Genomic DNA, 27,357 nt, shown 5'->3' with positions numbered 1-27,357 from the left:
TAAATTCGGGACGTTGAGAAACAAATGCTTCAATTCGGTGTTACATTGCAACTCGATTAGTTCAAGCTGAAATTCCCGTTTCACTGTATCGCAGTCCAAATTAAATGGCATACTGAAAATATGCAAGTCTTGTTCAATAGTTTTTAAGCCATGAAACCTGCCTTCAGATTCATCATTGAATCTTCTCACGCTCTCCTTGTAGCTCATAAGTTTGTCTTCCATCGTTGGGATTATTGTTTTTAGCCTCGGGAAGTAGGACAGATCTTTCTTATCTTGGTGTTTGGCAAATAGAACTAGTTGCATTTTAAACCCTCTGAGATAACCCCAGATATCGTGGATAAATTGATTTTTTCCTTGCAGCTTAACGTTCAACTTATTCATACGAGACAGAAGATCTGTGAAAAATCCAAAGTCCGAAAGCCCTGCGGTATTTTTCAGCATTTCACAGCCTTCAAACATATGGTTTTCACGTATGAATGAAATTATTTCAGCTCCCAAAAATCGATCGATGATGCGTCTTGCATTAAGCCACCTTACTTTAGTGTAGTAGAGTACATCAGTGTATTCAGACTGCATTGAGTCAAGAAACTCTCGAAATTGTTAGCGTTCGGGATCGAGTAATATTAACAGGCTTCATAGTGACATCAAGCACTTGTTTCATATCTAGGGCAGATTTACACAGAGTGTATTGATGTATGACACAATGAAGAAGTATAAATTTGTTCTCAAGGGTATGCTTGGTTAAACATGCCAAGCAAAACCAGATTTTTCCCTTTCACATTATGTGCTCCATCAGTCGTAATATTGCATATGCTGGTTATGGGTACTTTCAAAGTGGATAGGCTTTCTTGAAATTCATAAAAAATTTCTGACCCTGTTGACGTACCCTGTACATTTGCCTCGTGGTCCGTATAACACTTCCGAGAACACCATCTGCGACAATCTCTCCTCCGCTTTGATGTACGGAGATCCCGATGTCAGTCATTATCCGACCGATGAAGGCTGCCGTTTTTTCGGCCTTAAGAGCGATTTCATGGAATTTTCTTAACGTTGAAGTTATAATTTTGTAAAATCTTGCTATTTACAAAGTGCAATTTTAATTTTTGCTCACCTTTTATTCTATTAAGCTTTTATGTATTTATTCATCGGAATTAAAATGTTAAATTTCTCTATTTCAATCGGTTTTATTACTTGTATTCTTCTACTCTAATTTCTATAGTGAATCTTCTCAAAATACTTCACTTACTTCTTACTAAGAATGTATTAATTTACAGTTAAATCCATTTTCACATGAAAAATGTTTTTATAGGTATTGATGTATATATACTTATATAATTAAACATCATCATTTATGAAAATTATACTCACTAACAAAATGTTTAAGGGTAGCCAACAAATTGTAAATACAGCGACGACAGTTAGCATCATTTTCACCATCTGAAACATAAAATAAATTATTTATGTAATTTTATTATTTTGCGAATTAGAGTTTGTATATTTAATCTCTAAACGTATGTAATTTACCAGCGATTATTAAATTTTTATGGATGCAATGCGCTAGAGTCATTATTTATTATTTACGACGTACACCTTTGAACACTCTAAATATAATAACGAATATCTTGAGAATTCGAAAGTACTAGATGGGGTCTATTAATCTTAACAAAACATATTTGTTAACCCATTGAGAGCTTTTCAACGATATAACGTAAGCGGCACTATTTTCATTGGTGCCAGAGTTATAGCCAAGTAAAACTTTAATTAATGAAATATTTGGATCTTGCAAGGGGACGGCACATCGGTTCAAATACGACATCATATACTTTTTTAAATTTAATAACCTCTGATTATAAAAAAATTCTACAATAAAAAATAATTCAATAACAATAAAAAAAATAGAAAAAAATAAGTTATTAGTGAAATAAGATTTTGTGTTTTTTTCATTTTAATTCAAAAATTTTTACAGATGTTAATAATTATTAATAAATCCATATATTTAAATTAAAAGAAAAAAGTTATGTATATGAATGAAGTCAGATTCGAACCTGTGTGTGCATGCATGGTTACGGATCCGACACGTTCTCACTTACAGCACATTACTTCAGCGACGTGAAACAAAATTAATATATAAAATACTGATATGGACACCACAAAAAAATGTGAATCATGTGGTACCTACCACAATGCAATTGTGTAAATGTTCACTTCATTGATGATTTACAGGATCGTATCTCACTTTCAAATGAAATAAGTTTAAATGAAGAGCAGCGAAAAATGTGAATATGTAATTTAATAGGCGTACAAGGAAGTCATTGGTGTCCACATCAGATTTTTTTAACGTAATTTTGCATCAAAATATCGAGGAATGAACTGAATCACTCTCATATTTTGTAAAATATTCCGTTTCATTTTAGCTGGCCTTCCCTTTTAATATTTTTTTTTTTTTTTAAATATCAACTTTTTCTAATAAAGAAGTATATTTGGCCACTATTTAATTAAATTTCTAAATTTACCACATAAGTTTCAAATTTTTGTAGTGGACAGAAAAAAAAATTATTTAATTGCTGCATTTTAATACGAAATTATCATTATCGAAATTACGAAATTATACATCATCTCTTCCCAAATACTATTAATTACGATAAAGATATTATTTATTTATTTTTTTAAAATTTTCAAACATCAAAAATTGCAACATTGCAAAACATCAATATATTAGTTTTATATTGGAAATGAGCGGAAACACCGCAGTGAACGCTTATTGCTCGGAGTTTTAGTTTATAAAATAATAAAACAGCACGAGCGAATTAAAAATCACACCAAAAGGGTTGAATTATGGCTATCTGTAAAAGACCTTCATCATAAAATTCTGTTTGTATTTTAGTATTATTTTGATTTATTTGTATCTCCAGATTTCGGCGTGATGTTATGTCATTGGTGGTAAATATCAGCAAATCGACTTACCACTGCCTTCTTACGTAAAAACATCCATTCCTTATTAAATCTTCAATTTATTTTTTTTACTTCTTTTCTTTCGAGAAGAAGTAAAAAAAATTGTTATTAAATTTTTAAACTGTTCTTAAATTCTGAATCTTTTTTCGATCAAACGCTTTGTCAGCATCTAAAAAGTTTCTGTATTTCCTGTATTCAATCTATCCTTTGTAGCTACTATTTACATCTATTTGGAAAACTCTATTTTCCATAAGCTCGGGTGATTCTGTACAGCTAATAAAACCTTTGGACGCCATTTAGTATTGTTAACGAGGACGATAAAGGTACTGATCTGCATAGAAGGATTTGTGGTTGTTAATCATATTTACGTGTGCCGTCTTACCGATAGATAAATATTACTGATGTATGTGTAGACATTAACAGTGTATCGCTCATCTCCTTATCGCTTACAAATTTCAACAAACGGATTTCTCTGTGATCGTATAACTTTAATTTACCTTTAACTCGTTCAGATCAGCTTATATTCTTTATGTGTTTAACCATTACTCCAATATTTCTGTTAACGATATTCCGTTGTCGAATAATTTGCCGCCTTGGTTTAATACCTCGATTGGGTTTAAATTATTCTAAATATTTTATTATTCGCTGATTCATTGAGATAAATAAAAGTTCTTTTTCAGATTATATTCCAAATTATTTTTATTATAATATTCAAAATTATACTTCATTTTGTATTATTGTGATAAATTAATTAATTATACATGACTGTTAAATATATGTTGAGTCTCTGATGATTGGCACTAGAATGACTAACAATAGAGCATTAGAAAAATTCAAATTCAAAAGTTAGAATTTAGCAGGGATGCCAACCTTCATTTAAAAATTAAATATCTCAATTAGATAACCTCATTTAAATAACCCTGCGTTTTAACAACCGTACATCTTTGTTATTCTCGATTAACCCTAATCGGCAGGTATTCTTTACGGTTACCTATTCTTACAGATAAACTGATGAAATCGAGAGATAAATCTGTCTTTGCATCAATTAAGATCAACTTTTCTAGAAAATCCGGCTATTGTGTTATGTTCTTAATCGATATATTCTTTTGTTCTTGGTACTTCTTCACTGAATTATGAACTGGATATAGTGTTTTTTCACCACGCATATCGCGACCTAAATATTTCAACTTGCGTGCTTTTACTTCTTTTATTATTTCTTGATCTTTTCCTGTTCTTCTCAGTACCTTCATGTTTGTGACTGTCCAATCGTGGATATTCTCAAAAGCCTTCTAGGTAAACCGATATAATTTAAAGGCGTTGAGTTTGTTGTTTAGTGGTTTTGATTCCAGGTTTCTATATCATATAATAACTTTTATAAGCTGGATTTTAAAATGTAAATTCGTTTCCTTCTCGTTCTTGTAAAATTGTATCGCTCTCTTTGAATTTTGTTTTCATATTCTTGTATCGTTTTCGTTTATTTTATGATCGCGCCTAAATACGCATATATGTCGGCATTATAATTTCCGTTTTTAACTTCAATACTTCATCGATGTTATTTTTCTTTGAGTTATTGCTTTTTATAAATTTCGTCTGTTTTATATTAAGGAATAATCCCTATTCTTAACTATAAAAAACTATTCGAGTCATTAATTTTTCAAGATCTTACGGGTTGTTACCGGTGATCAGAGTATCGTCTCCATAATTTATGCAAGTCCAATTTACTGATACACCAATTGTTTTACGATCCAAGAACTCTTTATTTTCTCCTCTGATGGACACTACCGTAGGTAGGTGGCAGAATAAATCTCTTATCTAGCTCCTGTCTTTTTCTCCATCTCTTCATTTATTTCATTTTCTAAGTAAAGTACTGCTTTTTAAGTATTATAAATTTGATGTTTTTTTTAAAAATAAATGTTATGGTAAAAATAGGAAACTGTATGACCCATTTCAGGGGCTATTGCGATCTTTCTCACCCGATGATCAAAATGATCAATACCTTCAAATTTACTTACGAATGTAATACTACTTTATCCGATTTGGTTGTATGGGAATCGCATTTATGGTTCTGTGACTGCCAATACTTAATATTTTCAGTCAAAAATATTTAACACTTATGGCTGATGGTTGATATTATATAATTTAAAGTAACACAACATATTATCTCACGTATATATGACGTGCGTTTAATATTTCATAAAACGAATAGAATATCTGCATTAATCACCTTTTATCATGACAGTAAAGTTCTTATGTATCAGGTAATCTCATAGTACCGTACCGTATCTCGTAGTACCGTAGTCTTTATAGAAAAGAGTTTAATAAATTTTTCATATAATATTTCGACCGATAAAGTTCTTGTTTCTGAATTACGCGTGTGATACTATCGTTTTATTTATTTCCTCTACTAAATAAAGATGTGTGTCTAGGTGTCTAGGATAATACATTGTTTCACGACAGGATGGATAGAGTACTGTATTTATTTTTTTCGATGATACTCTAAAATTTTTTTTTCCTTCTTTTGGAGTAAATATTTCATCGGTATCCTCCATAAACTTTGTAATTAATAAGAAATAAGGCTTTTATTATTATCTATCTTTTGCTTTCTTTATTAGCGAGAAGAATAATTTTCCTCCATAATGTGGTCGTCATTTACATGTTTTCGTTGGTATATTATTAATGTTTGTTAATATTTTTTTACCGATTTTTCGAAGAAAAGTCTGTACATCGGTCACATGGTGGGAGTGAAAATGAATTTTCTTTACGTTTTGAGGTATGAGTACGAAAATACTATCCACTTAAATTCCTTATATATCACTTACTTTTCCTAAAATATTTATTTTTAAGTCTATGCATAGCATTTTGTGGCTCGAAAATCTCTAAAAACCACTAGAACAATTTTATTGAAATTTATATATGCTGTAGTAGTGTATCTGAAGTTGTGCATTTGAATATTTTATGAAAATTGGTTGAGTCGTTGAGTTGCGCTCGGTTTAAGGTCGAAAAAATTTGAGCGGGGCAAGTTATAAAAAATTTTTAACTTCATATTACATATTTTCAAATAACGAAAAGCCGGTCTTGCGCAGAAGCGTGCAAAATTAAAAAAAAAAAGGACCGACTTGTTGGTATTACGCCACCCAGAGAAGTGTCTTTTGACTCTAATGGGCCTCCCCACCTACCGGCTGTACGTCCGGCACGGCAGGTCGGCCCACCGGTTCAGCTCTTTTGAGAGTTCCTTATTTAGATTTGCCCATTTCTGACACCACGCCATACCTGGTTTGTCGTGGCGTGGTGTCGGGTCTTTTCACTGATCTTCCTTTTCCAATATTTCTAACTTAGAGCCCCTAGCCTTAGAGTTCCCAGCGGCTCATTGGAACTGACACACCTCGGCATGTCGGCCCTCCCCGCTGAGGCTGTCCTCCCTACCCTAGTCTATACTAATATCCTTGGCTTCTTTCATCAACATATTTCTGGGTTCCAGAAACCCAGAAATAACCTGCTATTGTGTTCCAGTTATATTCTCTGCTAGTCATAAATTGCACTATATTGTCAGGTGTTAATCCATTGATGTTCTGATTAAATCTCAAGACGGCCCATCTGTCACACATGAAAAAGGTGTGCTCCGCATCTTCATGTTGGTCACAATACATACAGGTTGTTTCTTCCCTTCTGCCTATTTTATTTAAATAATAATTAAATACACCGTGTCCACAGAAAAATTGTGTCAATTAATGGTCCATTTCACCGTATCCTCTTCTTACCCACGGTGTAATCTCAGGGATGAGCCGCCTCGTCCATCGACCCACACCATCATCGGTCCAGTTTTCTTGCCACAAAGTATTGATTTCCTCTTTGGCCTCTTGTTCTATTTTTCCCTTAGACCTCTCAACCCTGTATTTCGCGATGAGATCGAGCAGTGGCATCCCCGCAAGCACACAGAGCGCATGGTAGGACACCGTCCTATAAGCGGCCACCACGCCAAGTAGTATCCTCCTGTGTATTCTGACAAGTTTCTCCTTGTTACGACCAACGTCTATCGCCTGATGCCATACGGGTACCGCATACATGAGTGAAGATATTATTGTTGATGCTAACAGTCTGCGCTGGATGCCCTAGGGGCGTTCTGCGTTGACATTATGATGTTGAGACTCCTCACCATATTTTCGGCCCTCTTACAGATGTTATCTATGTGTTCAGTGTATTTACCATTCCTCTGGAGCGTGACACCCAAATACTTCAGACTGAGAACCTCCTCAATGACAATGGGGTCTAGTACCCTTCTGCCTGTTATGGCAATACACCGACACTTTTCATATGACAAACTCAGACCCCTAGAGTCCATCCACTCATATATAATGCGGGTGGCCGCGTTCGCTCTTTCTTGTACCTGATCAACCGTTCTGCCCTCCACAAGGACTGCTAGATCGTCTGCATAAGCCAGCAATTCCACTCCATCAGGGAAACTTTTAAGCAGGAGGTCGTCTATGACAAGCAACCATATCAGCGGCCCCAGGACCGATCCAGCACCCCACAGTGCATCTCGAAATGTATCCTTCCCTCCTGGGCCTCGATGCTACATTTTCTATCGGAGAGATAATCCTCAATTTGTCTACGTAAATAAGGGCTCAGCCCCTTTGAGGTCATCACACTATTTATATGTCTCCGGCTAACTGATTCGAAGGCATTCCTTATATCAAGTGAGATTATCAACGGTATGCGTCTAGTACGCCAAGTTCCTCTTTTGACCTCGTCGGCCCAGTTCGAAATTCTACCGATGACCTGCACCGTGGACCGCCCCCGCCAAAAACCATATTGGTTTGCACTGATCCCGACTCTCTGTTCTAATTCCTTTATAATTCTGCTCGCTAACATCTTCTCTACAAGTTTAGCCATGGTATTTAGCAGACTCAACGGCCTATACGTGGCGTCCTCAGCCGTAGGTGCACCTTTAGGAAGGAAGACCACTCTGGCCTCCTTCCAACATGCAGGGAAAAACTTCCTCTGTAAACCGTGGCTAGCGATCTCTAATAACTCCCAGGGAGTCTTCCTGATCAAACCATTTATTACCGCTGCGGGGATCCTATCCGGCCCGGGGCGTTTCTTTAATGCCAGACTTTTGGCTGCCAGTTGTAATTCGTCGATGGTAAACCTCCTGCCCTCACAGGGTGTTGGTCCACTGTCTTCAGCCATCGTTCTGAGGAACAATTTCGCCACCTGTATCTCTGCGTTAGCCCTGTCCAGTACAGGCAATCGTCTTCCGAATCTGTTCGTCACTATGCGATAACTTGACCCCGTGGGTCAGTATCTAGCTCTTCACAGAGATTGCTCCAACATTCTCTTTTCTTCTTTTAATGGCTTTATTCAGGGCCCGTACATTACAGGACGGTATACATTCTTGCTGCATGCTGATATTCCTTTCTACCGTTTCTAAGTAATCTCTGTTTCCTTCTCCTTAAGGACTGGAGTTCTTGTCTCAATTTACCGATCTCGGCTGTCCACCGATATACATTTCGTCTCCTTGCAGTATTATTTGCCATCCTGTCTATCTCTTGCATAACTATATTCGATAAAGCTTCAGGGGTCTGTTGCTGCCTGTCCCTTAACCTATCAACTGTCCTATTAACTATTACTTCTATTTGAACGGCTGTGAAATTCAGTGGACGGAGATACTCCACTCGCTCGAGATTTGCGTCTATCAGGTCTAGTCTCGTTGCACGATGATCACTGGCAATCTCATCAAGGAGGACCATCCAATTGTATTGTTCTCCTCTCCATCTGTTATCCAGGATGGTCAGATCTAAGACCGACTGGTGGCCTCTGGCGACATAGGTAGGGGTGCCATCGTTAACACAGCGTCACCCAGTAATTTCCAGCAGATCTGCCAGAATTTGTCCTCTCCTATTCGTGTAGCTACTACCAGCATTTACCATTTTACTATTGAAGTCTCCCCGCATGATCAATTTCTTCCGAAGAGAGTCTGTAAAGCAACATCGAAACTCTATCCAAAAATGTTTTCTCAAACACCTGGCGGTTTTTTTAATATCTGCAAGCGTTACTTTTTGGTGCAACATTTATTTTAATTTATGTAAAATCTTTAGTTGGTAATTTGCTGCTACTACCCCGGGTAAAGATACTTGATTTCCTTAGGGACTAGGACTAACGGCCTAAAGGAGGCCTTGAAGCATTTCTTCTGGAGAGGTTATTTGTTTCGTCTGTGGTACTTATGGAGTTGAGTAAAGCCGTACTTGGTAATCCGCTCTAAAAAATAAATATTTTATTTTGATCAGTATTAATACAATAATAATGTTAAATACATTATACAGATCACTTCAGATATTGGTATATATATGATATTTTACGGACAAAAGGAAATACCTAAGCATTTGCTGGAAAAAATCGTGGTAAAATCTTGGTAGTATATATCACGATATATATATATATACATACACACACTAACTTTTCGTAGTTTACCTTTTTGGTACCATAAAATATACCTGCCATATAAAATATGCCATATGTATGGCACCAAAAAATACACAATTAACAAAAAAATAGATTTAATTAAAGTCCTTATTATTTAAATTATAAACACATGAGATAGTATTAAGGTAAACAGATGAACATACTTAGTATAAAAAAAATAATTCACAATTCAGATGGTAATGAAAATTATTTGAGCATATATTGTATGTACTCGGACGGAGATGCAGAAAATTCAGGGTTTTTAAAAATATTTAATCTTATTTAAAAATTCATTGTAAGAATAATATTGTTTCTAGAAAAGAAAATCTTTTAACTGTATTTTAAATAAATGGATGGGAATATTTTTTTAATGATTTGATAATTAAAAATGGCAATGGCTGTTTCGAATCACTGTGTTGTTGTTACATGAAAACAGTTCTGTTGTCTAGTTTGATAAAAGTCGTTGTTGTTATTTTTTTAAGAATAAATAAGTATTTTTTTTTAGCAAAGATAATACACTCATAAAATATGAAAAAAGGAAAAAAAATTTTTATTTACTAAATATCGTTCTATTTGATCCATATTTATTGGGGCCAAACGAATATCTGACAGCTCATTTTTGTATTTAGAAAACTTTCCGAGAGAACTCAAGAAATATTATATTTCAGACGGGAATATAAATAAGCATAATAATAATGATGACGTATTTAGCGTTTTAAAATAAAACAGTTCGATTTGATTTAGTTGCAAATGAAATCAATTTGCTCATCCCATATAAAGACACCCAGAAATTTCTCTTTGTGGGCAACTAAATACTGCCGTTATCGGTAATGGGAGTTCTATCCATACGATTAGTAATCTTCGGTATGATGGATTTCATTAATGATTTGTGACACAAAAATTTATTAAAACTGTATATTTTGTTTTGGAGGAAGTATTTAAAAATAAGTAAACGAAAAATAATGAAGAATGGAAGAATTAGTTTTCCTTCTTTTCAACATTTCAAGAACCAAAGAAATTGAGTTTACTTCTTACTTTGCTGGCAGCGATGTTTTTTAAACTTCCTCGGAATTAGGAGAGTTTAATTTTTTCCATAAAGGTAAAAGTTTAAAATAATTATTACTTCTTTTGTTAATTTTCTTAGTATTTTTAGATTTTCTTGTAAAATAAAATCTGATATGGACACCACATGACTTGCTTGTGCTGTATTATTAAATACATCAATATATTTAAATTAAAAGAAAAGTTAAAAAAATAAATTAAAAAATAAGTTAATAAAGGAGATTAAGTCTGATTCGACCGATGTACCTTCATCTTATAATATCCAAATACTTCTTTAATTAAAATTTCATTTGGCTATAACTCTGGAACTAATGAAAATAAGTGTCACTTATAATAATCGTTGAAAAGTACTCAATGAGGGCTTATTACTGCAGTTAAGAAAAAGTAAAAAAATTTTTTTTGAATTTCGGGCTGTTTAGGATACTTTTGGTTCAGTCAGTTGCAATCAAAAAGGGAGATGCCTAACAGATGTTATATCGGTCCTAAATAAAAAATTTCAACTTCCTACGGCTAATCGTTTTTGAGTTATGCGATATACATACGTACGTACAGACGTCACACTGAAACTAGTCAAAATGGATTCAGGGATGGTCAAAATGGATATTTCCGCTGAAATCTGAAACCGAAATTTTTCGCGATCACAATACTTTCTTTACTGCGTACAAGGGATGATTTGTTTATTACTTAAATCAATAAAAAATTATAAAAATTAACGCTGTTCTAAGGTATTATTTTTTACTTTAAGGTAAATATTTTATTATACTCATGATTTGAATTATTTAAACTACTTTCAATGACAAAGTTTGAAGTTATATAAGAAAAAAATTATTATCTTTTTATTTGCGAAATTTATCTCGCATTTTTATTACAAAGGTTGAACATTATTTCCACTCTAATAACGCTTTCCTTAGAAAAACTTATAAATGGTTATAGAAACTTTTATGTTCGAATTTTTAAGAGGGAAGGTATTACTACTTTTTAACTCTTTGATAAGGATTGAAAATTGATCTTATCCTGATAACATTTAAAGGAAAAAATATCCAAGTTAAAAAGTTGATTTGATATGGTCAGAGCTTAGAATAATTATAAATTTAAAATTTGTGGGGTGAAAGTGCTTTTGTAAAATGTTATTTAAATATTATTTTATAAATGGTGTTTCTGATTATTATTTTCCGAATAGGTGTAAAAAAAAAAATCCCGCAATAAATTTTAATTTAGATTTTCCCGCTAAATGTTTAATTTAGTCTTCGAATACAGCACTTTCTTAATATTTTTTGCATCTTAAAAAATTAATGTCCGTAAAACAAAAGCTACCTCGTTAATTGTTATGTCTGTATTTAAAACTACTCCTGAAATGTAAATTAGATATCGGCATGCATATTATATTATACGCATGTATATTTTTAAAAGACTAAATACACAAGGGCGCGCTCCCACACACACATCATGCATATAGTGTAAACAGAATTTTCATCACGTGACTATAAAAGTTTTGAAAAACAATAAATGGAATACGTAATTCTTCAACCGATACTGTAACAGCCGAAAAAGTTAAAACGTAATATTTTTTTGTAGAGGTAAAAGTTGACATTTAAAAGACTTTTTGGAGTAGTTACGACAGGTTTTGGTTTGATTTTTGTGCTCAAATTTCGTTTATAATCTAATAGGGAGTTGTAAAAAACATTTAGGCAGAAAAATCATCGACTTGCATTCATTAATATACAGTATTTTATTTTATTTTTTATTTTTTCTATATAAAAAGAAAATACAAAAGAATGTGTATTGTTACATGTTAATAACACAAATGAAAGAAAGAAACAACTGTTACAGATAAATAGTAACGCAAAGCTTCTTTCAAAAGCAAAGCTCGAGCAAAGAGAAGGAATATAGAAAACATATGAATAAAAGAAAAACAAAAGAAAAAACTACAATAAAAGAGTTAGATGTACGGTGTGAAGAGACCCGATTATACAATTTACATCTCAATTAATACAGATTATTAGTGACAGTCACGTGTTAAATTTATATTTGTATAGTAGTACAGTAAAAAACTGGATATTTTTTTCTATTTAATCTAAATAAAAGCTGAGTAGCAGCAATGTAAGGGCTCTTTTTAGACATTGACGTGTTCGTAACAGGCAAACTAATATTAGATTTCTTTTAAAGATTAAATAAATGTGATTTTAATATGAGAAAAGTTTTAATAAAAGTCCTTCAAAGTGATCTTCATTAAAATGTGAATACAACGGTTTCATCGGAAACAATAAGGTTTAATTTAATTTTCTCGTCGCAGAATATTTATTTGCAAGTGTAAGAGATTGTTATATACGGTTTGCAGTTAGCTGATAAAGAGCTGACGTATAATTTGTTCGGAAATTATGATATCGATTTACCGTAGTTGTTTTACTGTAGTTCTATCGTTTATGCGATTGACATTTTGATCATTATTTTAATTAATAGTTTTCATTCGCCAACTAAAATCTGCAAATGATTATATGAATAGAAATGGAACCGATGTAATACGAAGAAGCTACCATGCACCGTCTGGTTGATATGACTTATTCTAGGATTTTTGGCGGTCAGTTTGAAGTTCAACTACTCGCTTCATATTTATGTAAAAAAAAGTGACGGTTATTTTTTTTTTACCCGATCACTTTTATGATGATTTTTGTGATTTATATTTAATTTCTGAAATTTTAACTTAAAAAAAAAAAACTGAAGAAAATTCTGTTTTCTACTATTTAACCAGAGTCGATTTTATTACTGTGTGAAACACGCAAAAAGTTTTCTAAAAGTATGCTCTATTACGTCTGTAGTAACCGATCTTTTCTCGTAGTAATGGCTGATTTGAGCGATTTTAGACAAATTGCTTTCCAATTATCGTGAAATTAAATTTTTTTAAAGCTAGGATTAGTTTAAAAAATTAACAATAAACAAACTGTATTTAGGTTTTGATTGCTAGAAAACAAAATATGAATTTTTAAAAAAATAACTGTTACTACGACTCGGATAAAGTGATATTTTTAAAGAAAAGTACGGTTAAATATTTCATGCCACAACGTAACTGTCGTAAGAAAATGTTTTGCTGTCACTTTCTGTTAAAAATAGTTGTACGCTAGAGCGATTTCAAAAACCGAGTTACAGTATTACGTGGTAGACTTCTTTTCTTTCTGCAGCGCTTAATCTAGCAGCCATTTAAATTTTCATGTTCGAATGTCATTTGATTATTATTTCCCTTCGTGTTAGTGATTAATTTATATTTTTTACTCATTTTTTAAATTCATTTTATCGATACGAACTTACCAAATATGTTTTTTAATTTATTTTTAAGTGACTTTTATAACTTTCTTGAAAAATGGTTGATAATTTGTAAACCGTTGTTAACCTATAAAACACTGAAATTTGGCTGAAAAAAGATAATTCTTCGTGCATATTTTTTAAATTTCATTTGCGGGTTTCACAAGGACAAAAATTTGAATCGGTTTTGGCGAAACATTCTTGCAAGTCGTTGTCACTCAGAATTTGTGCACACTACAATACACTACATCAAGTATAAGAGCTCAGGTCACATTTGAAGGTTAAATTTGAAAAGAAAAGCCACAAATATTGATAACCGATTTATTAAAATTTAGATTGAAACATTTATTTATTTATTTTTTTAAATATTTGAAATGAATATAAAAACTTAAAAATACATTGGCTTCAGTTTTACAAGATTAGTTAGGCTGTAAAATAATAAGAGCTACACTAATATTCAACGTTTCAAAGTATAAATAAGTCGAAAATAAATTAGTAAGTAACAAACAGAAAGGATGCTGTCATAAAGAAACGTTTCTACTTTATCGTAAGTTGAAATTACAGACAAAAAAGAATAAACAAACAATACGGGAAGAACTCGCAAGAATATTCATTATTCCAGTCTTGGTGAAGTGGGGGGTGGTACGATGATTCCCGATCTAAAATCTTAATTTTGTGGTGATTGTGGAAAGCGTGTTAAATCACAAACTTTCTGAAAGGGTGACAAACTTTGGTGTATAATGCATGGTAAATCGTATTCGCTTTCTTCGGCAAAATATTAATTTATGTTTCTCGGGTTTTGTTGGTAAAGTTATAATTACGGGTGCGTAAAGTGTTATTTCACTTCAATAAGTATTAACACACAGCGCTTTACCATCGATTTCTGAATGAAGAATTTGTAGTATATTAAATCGTTTCGGTGAGAGTTAACTGAGAGATGTGTGGTAGTAAGATACTCGTAATTTCTGAATAACATAGAGAGCATTGTGGGTTTTCTAAAACTATTCCGAATAATAAAATGTGATAAAAAAGGGCTGATTCATTTGTTATAAATTTTTTTGAATTGTCTTGTTAAGGTAGATTGAGTAAGGACAATACTTTCTAAGTCAAGTTTCTAAATTTTTGTTAAATCACTTCAGCTTACTGAAATCTTCATACAAAAGAACATATCTGGTACAGATATTGTTCGATAGGAGGTTCTCATGAATCTAAAATAAACGGTCCAGAAATGACATAAATGTAGTTAATCATTTTTTATATTGTTACTTTTATATGAGTGCCATTTCATACAGAAATTGTGAGAAACTGTTTTTTCTATCATATATTACTAGTTACAGAATATAAAAGAAGAAAAAAACGGACTCTTTTTACATATTTTTGAAAAAATATATCATGAAACGAATTTATCAATTAAGAAACCTAGTGATCATTGTAATAGCGATTATAACATCATAAAAATGCAGAAACTACTTATGAAATGAGAAAATTATTAAGTCAAGATGAAAATAAAAACAATAATTACATGTAGCACTGCCTACTCATTCCATCACTCAGAATAGCATTTTCTTATAAAAGACAGTTGTGGTGTTTAAATTTAACATATCATGACCGTATGACTGAAAGCGGATGACATTTTCTACGGCAATATGAAAACGAAGGAGGTGCTAGTTAGGTTGTTTATTGTTTCAATAAATTTTTTTTTCTTCTAATAATAATATACTGAATGTACACAACGTGGACGAACCCGTATCTGTCATGTAACAGCTATATGTATAAGCAAATTACAAAAATCCGAAACGTTAAAAGAAATGAAATTTATTTAATATAATTTCAGTAGAATAAAAAATAAATTAAAATTTTTATATCCACCTTACCAGAAAAAAGGATGTTTTCTAGAAATCTTTCGGTTTATTTCAAACCATCATCAGAAGATAAAAATAATATAAGTCTAAAATGAAAATAATTACAGTTATGACTGTTTTAATGTCAAAAGTATAGTCGAGATAAGGAGTAAAACTGTAAAGGAGTATACTTCTGACATTCAAACGTCATAACTGTGTAATTATTTTAATTTTTGACTTATATTATTTTTATCTCCTGATGATGGGTTTGAAATAAACCGAAATATCTCGAGAAGACATCCTTTTTTCTGGTAAGGTGGATATAAAATTTTAATTTATTTTTTATTCTATTAAAAATATTATCAGCTGAAATCATGTTTAAGAAATTTATTTGAACATAATTTTGTTACTCCTGAGGTTATTCATCTTGAATGTAATGGCGAAACCATGTACGTAATGCTTTGACTAAAAATCAGCGCAGGAACGCTTATCGGTTACGTTAATTTAATTACAACTTACAGTCGAGTTACTTTACAAAGTACTAAAAATGAACATTTTTCTTATGTGTATCTTCAGTTTATTGAAGACATATTATTTAATTAACGAAATGAAGTCGTATAGATTAATAGAAAACTGATCACTGAATAACATATGACCACACGTGACTTTTTTTTACCGTTTTTTAATGCAGTGAATTGTTAAGAATTAAAACCATCGGTAAAGAAATTGCGTCTTATGTTAATCGCTGTATAACTTTTAGGGTGACTTTGCCATGTTACTCTCACTAAAAAGAAATCGTATGAAAAATGTTATTTACACCATTAGAATAGCAAAATGTATGAAATTCTGCGTAAAATGTATAAAATAACACTGTGTATCGTTTTCAGTTTTCTTTTGATTGGTGTGAAAGAAAACAAAAAAACGGGGTTTCGGGAGATTTTCGGCCAACTATAAAAAAAAAAAAAAACAACTGACGGCGATAAAAGTTTGATATTCTCACATATTTTTAGCTACTGTTCTTTATCATTCTGTCGTGTACCGATTCGATTGAAATATTTTTAAAATGTCCATGGCGTGCTTTTTTTTCTTTTTTACGTGGTAAAAAAAGATCACGAGGGATTTTACGGAGCTTTTGCGATAAATTACGTATCATTGGTATCGTTAGTTTCATACGAATTCGACTATTAGAATTTGAAACCGATATAAATTGATGGAGAAGCAATGATTTAAAACAATTTTATGTATTAAAAAGGCAGAAACTTTTCACGATGTTTTAGTAAAATTCAGTTGAAACTAAGAATATCTATATTTTATAAGTTGTGGGTGTATTAGAATTAATTAATTTTTACTCGTAGAAAGAATTTTTACTCTTGATGCTATTACGGTAAGATTTGAACAGTAGCTTTGTGTAATAACATAAGTAATAACTGGAAAAAAATAACTTATACTTACATAAATTTTGGATTGCTTTTAGATACATATTGTGTGTTTGTGTGTTATTGAATTATTCAGCATACAAAAATAAATTACTATTTTACAATCGCTCGTTTTGCATTCATACAGTTACGAGAAATTTCATAAAAAAAAATTTAGTAGAATATCGAAATGTAAGGGATTATAACGACGCAACAAACTACGTAGTACTTGACAACAAATTGCAGACTAATATAGGGGTTTAATGTACATCACTGTTGTTAGTGTGTTTGTATATGTATGCGTGGAGAACCATCTGTCTTATTCTGTTCAAGCTGTCACTGGTAGTCTTCCTTCGCTATGATATTCATTTATTACGAAATGGCGTCCATTTTCAACCGATCACCACAGTGCAGTAATAATAAAAAGGATGAAGATATTGCAGGGGCAGATGCTTAACCGAAATATATTTTTCTTTTAGTTATTTTTTTACAAAAATAATGTTTATTTTCCTATAAGTACATCGAATATTAATCACTGCATGTGTATAAGAGCCAGATTTATATATTTCCAGTGTTTATTTATTCCTATTACTTTTTTACCGGGTACGAAATACGGGATGCGATTAATAACTACCGTCAGTGATCATCCACATATATATCAGTACTGATATATCAAACCCTGCATTAAATTAAAAAAAAACCTATTTACTTTTTTTCAAATGTAATATTTTCTGTTATTTGGATCGTTAAACACTATTTATGACCGATCAGCTGAGCTGAAATATATTGAAAAAAAGAAACCGTTTAAAAATATATTTACTTAAAATTTACAATGAGAAGGCCATTTCGATTTTTAAACGCTCCATCGTTAAAAGCAATTGAGGAATTAGTACATAAATATGTGGAAAAAAACGATATTGAAAAAAGTCGTCCAAGAGTATGAGTAAAATTTTTTGAGGGACCCGTGGTGAGCCTATCTTCCCACCCACTGTACCAGTTGTAAGTGATTAAATGCATTAGTAATCCGTATTAAAAAGTCGTACAAAATTTCATTAAAATCTGTTAATCCAGTCTGGCGATATCAAACAAACAACATACCGACATATGTATGTTATAGAATTTAATATATCCTTACAGAATTTTTTAATGGTATAGTATTGGTTTTCTTTTTTTGTTGAGGGGTCATTAAACGTCAATATTTGTAAACACTGATATTCTAAATTTGACCCCACTACCATATTTTGCCTTAAGTAGCATAATATATAGGTATACAGTGTAACTATTTAGCCGTGAAAGAGTGTTTCACAAATAATAATAAATAAAAATCATAACAATAAGTTTTCGTTGACAAAAAGTATCTTTTAACGCCGCGCCGTCCCAAACAATTCTTAGATATTTTTGGACAATATTGTTTTTTAATTTTTATTTTACGAACAGTTAAACGTTTCATTTGTTCTATGTGCTTAATATTATTGTTTATTTTTTATTTCTTCAATATAATTTTTTCTTGCATGTAATTGCTTATTTTTTTACTTCTAATTCCTCATTATCTACAAATTGTGATTGTTTAAGAATCGAAATTGGATTTTAAGTAATACTTTTTGATAATTCATTTCAGTAATTCGTTACTATACAGCTGTTTCTTTATGTCGAGCGTGAGGTGAACTTTCTAATCGACATGAATACAACATGCCATGGGCCTATTCAACTCTAAACGTAAGGGAGACAGGTTTTTGAAATTAACTTCTTTTATAAGGAAGGGTGTCTATGAATAATAAAATATTTTTAAAAAAAAACTAATTTTGTACCAGGAGTTGCGAGGATTAGATGCAAATTGTCTAACTAGAACTTCAACTAATTGCTCCTTGTTAGCGAAAACTCATTCTCGGTGAATGCTTACTTACCATAGGTAACTCGTTTAATTTGTTTTCACCAATAGTGCTTTTTAGCCATGTTTTTTCGACTAAGGGAGCTAAATGAATGCTCGATAGTACTTGTTGAGGGCTGTGAAAGCAGTATCAAAAGAGCCTTTCTAATAGTCGGGAAAAACAATTCGCTCTTTTTTAAAACTTCAGTTAAGTCAGGCGGTTCTTATACCTCATTCTTATACCTCATTTTGTACCTCAATTACCTTTTTCCTTCAATTCCTTCTAAAATGTAGAAAGTTGCACAAAATGAAATACTTCCAATACATTTCTCTAATGAAACACGTTTCATGTTACTCGAGTAGAAATTTATCAATGAAAATGCAGGCGATTTGTCTGCGGAAAATTTCAGTTCTGAAGATGATGTGATGGAATCCAAGTAAGGAATTATTAGAGATCTTTTCCAAAATACGGATTGATTTTTCGCTGGCTAATTGATTCTATGCTTCTGTCGGCCAGTAATGCGAGTGGCAGTTATATCAACATTCAAATGTATTGCACTGTCGCCTGCTTCTTTTAAAACTGCGGTCGTGACGTTCTTATCTTCCCGATGAACTCGTAGTAGTCAAGAATAGTTTGAATGTGCTGGTTGAATTTGACTATGTCAAGTGTCTTCAATTGATGTGGATTTGCTACGAGTTCCAGTATAGCGGAATAATTAGCAATTAATGTTACTGACACAATAAAAGAAGATCTGCACACCGCTGCATGCATTTGATAAGCATTTTTTCTTGTTATTGCATTTCCCTCTACAGCTAACGTCTCTAGTAACAGTATTAACGAAGTGATCCTTAAAAACACAGATGCTCTTGTATTTATCTGACTACCTAGCTTCACAAAATTTAGGAATGCTAGCAAAGTTTGTGACGTAAATCGGACTCACGAAAAAATGTGATTATCTCTTTGACAATTCGAATGTAGTTTCGAATTTTTGGAATAACGTTTAAGTCGTTCACGACAAAGTTAAGTTTGGGAGAAGAGCAATGGAAGTAGAAGGCTTTTTTTTGTATTTTTGACTTAAGATCGCTTGCACACCTCCTCCATTACCAGACATGATAGAACATCCGTCGAAGCTCCACGCACTTAATGGGTCTAGGTTTAAAATATGTCAAAATCTTCAATGGCTTTGGTAATACTCACGGCATTAAGTCCTTCAAGCTCTACAAAACCTAGAATGTTTTCTATTTCGTTGACCTTTCGGTCGAAGTAACACAGTCCAATAGACAGCTGTTCTTTACCAGAAGTATCCGTGGTGTGGTCACCAAAATGCTGTAAACGCAAGCTTTTTTAACCCTTATGAAGATTTGTTCCTTGATTGTAGGGCCATATAAATTATTTCATTTTTGATGACAGATGATCGGTATGACGCGTTTTTCGGTCCATGCTTAAAATGGTCTATTAGTTGTAAATCATCTGCTTCGAAGCGTTAATTACCTAAGTCGGTAAGTACGCCTTCATCCAGACTTTTGCCTGTGAGAGGTAAAGCATGCGTGGCGGTAAAAATGACCCAGGAAATAATTGAGGACAGTACGTTTTTGTTCTTTTCCATTAATTTTCGTGAAGACTGGTGAAGTTGGATGTCCACTGGAACGCCCTACATAAACGAATTTGCAGATTTCATTGCAGTCTGATGTCCTTGGGACTGTACTTGTGTTTTCTAATAATCGTTCACGTCTTTGTACTTAGCGAGAGGTCTGATGGAAAAAGAGAACACCAACCACCCCTCATCGTTCTGCCTGCCGGAGGAAACAACACACAATATTTACAGAAAGCACCTTTGAATCGTCTTGAATAAGCTAGCCATGGTGAATTTGCGTCCAGCCACTGGTAACTGAATTTCCCTGGTGTTTTGCATTGCTCAAAGTCGTTCTTTGAAGATACCTAAACATTTTCCAAGAGACATTTTTTCCTATCAGCCGGCATAGTGTTCGCCAGGCGACGAATTTTCCAATATCATCTTCATGATAACCGTCGTCTTCAATTTCATTTTCACTGCGTTGCACAGTAATTTGAACCGTAGAAGAATATTCCGCAGTCACAGTGTTTGAACCAGTGAGTGGCTGTACTTCCTTGTCCTCATCCTCATCGCTGCTGCTGGTATTATTTTTCGTTTTAAATTCACTGAAAAAAAAAAATAATAATAATTTGACCAAACGTTGATGTGGCATCTCTCTTCACTAGTTTGACAAGGATGGTTCTTCTGACATTTTTGTCAAAATTGAGTTTTATTCGGTGTGTGCCTATTAGTTGAGCTTAATTAAAAAAATATAATTTATCATTTTAACATTAAAAACTTATGGAAGAATCATCAATAGAAATTTTATCAAACATGTATACATTTTTAAAAACCACTTTTTTGGATTCAGGGACCCAATAGGATATTTCCTTTTAATGTAATTCTAAATTGTCACAAGGTAGTTAAATGTTCTCCTTTCTTTACTGATGAATTCAAGATAAACTAGAAACGAGCCGATTTTACTGATATAAAATCCAAGCAATTGCCAAATACAATATTGGTAATTAGGCCACGATTTGAATTTTTGTAACTGTTCATCAAAAGCATTGCTTATTTAGAAGAACTTAACAAAAATTATAAACTTAAATACTAAACTCTGTTTTATATTGAAAGATCCAAAATAATTGCTATTGGCATAACATTTGGAAGCATAGAAAGAACCAAAGAATGAAAATAAAAAAGTTCAAGTTACATGCTTTTAAAGAAAAAGCCGCGCTTATGTAAATTTACGGTACATACTTTGTAAGTTAAATAAAAGCATATAATAAACGTCACAGTTAGGCTACTAAAAAGTTGTTCTAATATCCGTTCGTTATAAAAGTGGATGGCAGGTGACCGGCGCGAAAAAACTATACAGTCGTAAAAATTTGCGTACACTACTTACACACTTGTAATTAACTAAGAACTGCATTTACTGTAACCAAAATTGCGTGCGTTCTTATATACTTGGTAAATAGCTTCTAGAATATTCCCGACGTGTCGTAAGTAAGAGGAGAGTGACGAGACTATTCTTGAAAATTCTTGTTGCCGTAAGTATGATGGCGCCGGCATATAGTAGTAGTTCTTACATTTTCTCGCAGGTGGTGCGAGTCTCTATTTTTAATAAAATTAAGTTTTCATAATGTTTAATTTAAAATTTTTCAAAAATGTTTTAATATATTTTTTGTTTTATTTTTCCAAAACATTTTCCATCTGGGAAGGAGAGCAGCGTCCTCCCGCCCCCTCTATGGACATGCCCATGTATCATGCACATCAGACTACACTCACACAAATTAAATATTTATGGAAATTAATAATTTATAAGTGTACTAGCTCTACCCGCCACGCTTCGCTGTGGCACATTGTGGTTGCATGGATGAGAAATGAGAAACAAAACAAAGCATACGTTTCATAGAAGATTAATTTTGCAATACTTGTGGATATACAATATTTTTTGTTTTTCCTCTGTCTGCGTAAAGGCTATCTGGTTTGCCGACTCGGGAACACGCAACATACAGTTGCCCATGTGAGAAGCAATCCGCATCTAAATCTTAACCACACAATTGTGGTTGTCAAGATTGACCTTGAGCTTTATTGATTGTGATTGCAAATGCCAATCGAATTGGGAATTGCAATCTTTTAAATTAAAATGGTGTATCGGTCGGGATTATGGGTATTCGAGGAATGAGGACATCTTCACCTTTGAAAGGCCCCGTTAAAATCGTTGCTTCCACTACGTTATTCATCAATTTCTTAACTGCAAGTCGCGTGCCGTTGCAGAGTTTTGGCTGATTAATTTTCCGCAACAGGATAATTGTCATTTTTTGATCGAACCGTTGCTAGAATCAATCTAATGAGGAATGTTTTCCCAGTTCCTCCTGGCGCATCCAAGAAGAAGGTCCCCCCCAACTCCGTCATTTATCATTTGCATTATGCGATCATAAATGCCTTTCTGTACACGCGTTAATTTGGGAATGTTTGATTGGACATATGACTGCAGATCACCAATGTTGTAACTCTGTTCACGGCGTAAATCCACATCAAATGAAGCAATCGCAGAAGAATTCCAGCCGTGTTATAGAAAAACAATGATATCAAAATGTTGCTTAGTTCAAAAGGAATAATTTTTGAAGAGGTTTAAGTTAATATTCAATCATTGCAAAGGGTTTGGCGTATTAAAAGTAATTATAGTCCGTATAAAATTGGTTTGACACACAACGCCATATTGGTAAGTCGTGTTTTTATTCGGCTCCTAACGAATATGTTTGCCGGCTTCCGTGGCGCGAGTGGTAATGTCTCGGACTTTAATTCCGTGGTTCCGAGTTGGAATCCCGTCAGGCATCGCATTTTCATACGCTATAAATCATTCATATCATCAGTTGAAGCAATGCATAACGGTGGTTTCGGAAGTTAGAAAAAAACCAAAAAAAAAAACGAATGCTTAGTTGTATGGTTTGAGTGTTACTATTTGTGAATTTTGTTCTTTGGTATTACAAAGCAAAGAACGCTAAATGACCAAAAAACGATTGTTTGGTCATATATATGTAAAAAATTAACCTAACAAAGGATTTTTTGGCCATTATGTAGGGATATTATTTTCTGTGTATTTGGTTATTTCGACTTTTTTTGTTTGCATAGTCTTAAAGTCTATCTGGGCTATAAGAAAGTTGGGTGTTTAAATTTAGTTACTGTAAGTCATCCTTTTTGGTGGCTTTTCTTTTTGTTTTGGTGTTTTTTGTTTTTTTTTTTAATAAAAGACAGATGTTTTAGCTGTTAAATATAATTCAAAGAAATTTGTTACGTAATCAGTTGTAATTTTGTTTACATTGGCAACGGCCATACGGGCTCTTTGTGACTGGTCGCTGTGTTTGACAGCGGCCATCTTGCATTGATCTGATTGGTTTTCCTTTGTTTACATTTCCATCTGATTTATTAGCCTCTTATTTATAAAAAAACTATACAAATTAAAAATAGATGAAAACAATCTTTGATGCGGGTTATATATCGTGATAAAAGTTTTTTTATCGTGTTTTTTTTATTTAATAAAATACAGATGTTTTAGCTGTTAAATATAATTCAAAGAAATTTGGTCGTTGTGTTTGACAGCGGCCATCTTGCATTGATCTGATTGGTTTTCCTTTGTTTACATTTCCAAATTAAAAATAGATAGATAGATTTATTAAAAATAGATGAAAACAATCTTTGATGCGGGTTATATATCGTGCTAAAATTTGAGCTCAATCGGTGCAGAACATTTTGAGTTTTTGAAGCCGTACACAAACGAACTTAACATTTTTATATATATAGATATAGTGTACAGTGACAAAATAAAAACAATCGGCTATTATTAGTTACAAAGTTTAGGACCTAATCTACCTATATAATATAGTGTAGGTTAATTGGTATGATAAATCTGTTATCTACATATACATTAGGATGTAATAAATATGTAATATAATTTACAAGTCGGTCAGGTTTAAAATTTAAAATTATGCATAAATTTTGAAGAGATAGAATCTTAGGGGAATGTTTTGTTAACGGAATCGAATAAGAGGATTTAGGATGTGATGAGATTATGGAAGGCATGGAAGGAGGTTTATGGCTTTAGGGAACCGATTTATTTGTCTTCTAAAGTAAAGTTATCAAATATATATTTTAGATTTATTTACTCCTCAACATTAAATTGAGATTAATTGTGTCAAAATAAATTAAATGATTTTTCTTCACACACGCGCGACAAACACAACACATTCTCTCTCTTTCTATATATATATATATATATATTTTTTTTTTTTAAGTTAAATAATGTGGTTACTCTGTCTGACTCGAATAAAGTCATTTTATTTACTTAAAAGTTTGCTCTAGCAAACTTTATAGCTTAGAAATTCTCTTGATTATTACTATTTTACGCGATATTGTAGTATATGATTGAGTAAAAGAATTGCTATCATCTGATAAGAATTGATCTTTCCTAATTCTATTTTGTATCATTATTAGATCCGCTGATTATAAAAATACTCTAATATTAGTTAAAAAATCTGTATAAAATTGTGTGCACGTACAACATCCACAAAATTCATACTTGTTTAACCCTAAAATTTTACAGTTCATCCTAACTGGGCAGTAGTATTAGTTTTATCTTTACATCCTGCTTCTGTCTGAAAGATAATGATGTAAAAAAATTATCTGCCTTTTGAGAAAAGATTTTCGATACACGATCCATAAGGGGCGTATTTCCCTTATCTCTTGATCAGTTGTTACCAAAGTGTAAATGGTATCGATACACAATATTCAGAAATCGTTTCAAATTTCATCCAAATCGATCAATCAAATGCGGATACATCAAGGATAAAACGGCCAAAATATACGTACATAAATCTTTCTGGAATTTTTCAATGCTAAAATTATGCTTTTTGGGTAGAGGGGATTTATGAAAAGTCAACATCTGCAAAATTTCACCCGATTACCATCCTTTCCCGTACATTTTGCAGCTACACGATATAACTCTGTTAAAAGTGTGTTTGAAAAACAAATTTGAGAGCAAAATAACTATCCAAGGAGAAAAAATGAAAATGTTACAATTTGTCTACGATGTTTTTTTTTGTAGTAACTTAAACCGAGTTAGAGAATTTTTAACGGCACGAATTTATTGGTAAGAAAAAAATTCACATTGAAAATAAAGAAGTAAAACTTGGCAATGATAGAGAAAGATGATTATGGGGTATTAAGTATTAAAATACGTAAAAATATTGTACCAGAAGTAGAATTTTAGTAATAGGAGATTAAAATTACAAAGGGTGGTCCAAATAACGTAGATTTTTAAAACAGACTAGCTCAAGCAAGGAAAGATTTTATAAAGGTAAAGGTACCTGATATAGATTTGTATATTTAACTAGTCGAGAATGCGCCGCTACCTTGAATTGCCAAAACTAAATTTAGTTAACTTTTTGGAATATTGTTATTTAAAATAGTTTTATATGTGTACACATACATATGTGTACACACCACGATTTCTTTTATGAGAGTTAGCAAATGTTCCTTATTCAAATACTGTATTCTCTTTAGACATCCCATCCCAAGCGTTTAGGAGAGAAATTCAGGCATTTTATACGGAAAGGATTAGTTTGCGACACATTTTAAAGGGCATTCAAAAACAAAACTTTTGACATAAATACTTCGGAGCAAAAACAACAACCCTTACCAAAATGAAGTCCAATTTAATGTTTTTCACTGCTAATTTCAAAAGTGGGCTATACATTAAATAACAGCTCATCAATCCAATACAAACAAATGAAGTTTAACAAGTAGTCCTACTTCGTAAACGATCTATTTTTCGGTTCCGAACCACTATTGTAGGCCAGTTTTGAAAGTAGTTGTGAAAAACGTTAAATGACATCCATTTTGGATGGGGTTGTCGCAATTTGACGTTTAACACGTCAAAAATTTTTTTTATTCAGTGCTCTTTAAAGTGATGTCACAATCCTACCCTTTCTGTTTAAAATGTTTTGAGTTGCCCACTATGGGAGATTCTGATGAAATGGCCTCTGGTCGAAAATAGATCGTTTTGAGATAGAAGCATTTTGTAAATTTCATCTTTCTTTGGTATCTTTTCATTTTGTCTTTTGAAAAGTTTGTTAACAGCTGGTATATATAGTAATTAATTTGTTGAATTTACGATATAGCTATAAATATGCAGTAATAAACAATTAGAAAACGTAGCAGCATCTTAGTCTTTTTTACATCTTTAGCTCGAACTGTTTCACCTCAAAATGGATGCTATAATTAAAAATTTGTAATTATTACTCATTAACGGTGCAAGCTATCAAGCTGTTCAAACTCACTGATGTGGGATTTAGTAAAATTCATAAAATATTAAAAAAAAACAATTTTGTAAATTAAGTGTACGAGCCCAAAATGGGAGAAAAATGTATAACTTTTTAATTGTAAATTATGAAAAGGAACAAACATCGTACAAGACTGTAAGTTATAATTAATATAATATGGAAGTACTGATTTTATCAGCCACCAAGTAATAGTCACGTGACCTTTTTAAAAAATAAAAACAATCACTTAAAGACCATGTAAATTTAATATACAATAATTAACTTATAAAGCATTGAAAATTGTAAATAAGAATGTTCGTTCAGTAAATTCTTACGAGACTTTTAAATATATGCCAGGAAAGTAAAAATGTATATTCTTGTATAAAATAAAGGTATTTGGAACACTTTAGGGCAGTGATTCTGTACCTCTAGCTCCACGACCCCAAAAAGTAAAAAAAAGTATATATAATGAATATTTCGCGACTCCCCAATCTCAACCCGATGAAACAGTTAAAACTATTTAGCTGTGTTGATAGCGACAAGTATGAAATTTGCATGTATGAAGGATACAAACATGAGCAATTTACA

General features: G+C 32.4%; 1 protein-coding gene across 1 annotated transcript in view; it reads right to left on the bottom strand.

Annotated features, from left to right (window-relative positions):
• Nucleotides 1-27,357, bottom strand: part of LOC142321124 (RYamide receptor-like) — a 160,496-nt gene that overhangs the window by 16,925 nt on the left and 116,214 nt on the right. The window contains exon 4 of the mRNA XM_075359115.1: nucleotides 1,369-1,437. Within this exon, the coding sequence (XP_075215230.1) occupies nucleotides 1,369-1,437 (69 nt within the window). The remainder of the gene's footprint in view (nucleotides 1-1,368; nucleotides 1,438-27,357) is intronic.

This window comes from Lycorma delicatula, chromosome 3 (genome assembly GCF_047948215.1).
Source record: "Lycorma delicatula isolate Av1 chromosome 3, ASM4794821v1, whole genome shotgun sequence".
Classification (NCBI taxonomy): domain Eukaryota; kingdom Metazoa; phylum Arthropoda; class Insecta; order Hemiptera; family Fulgoridae; genus Lycorma; species Lycorma delicatula.
This window is presented reverse-complemented; position numbering and strand designations above follow the sequence as displayed.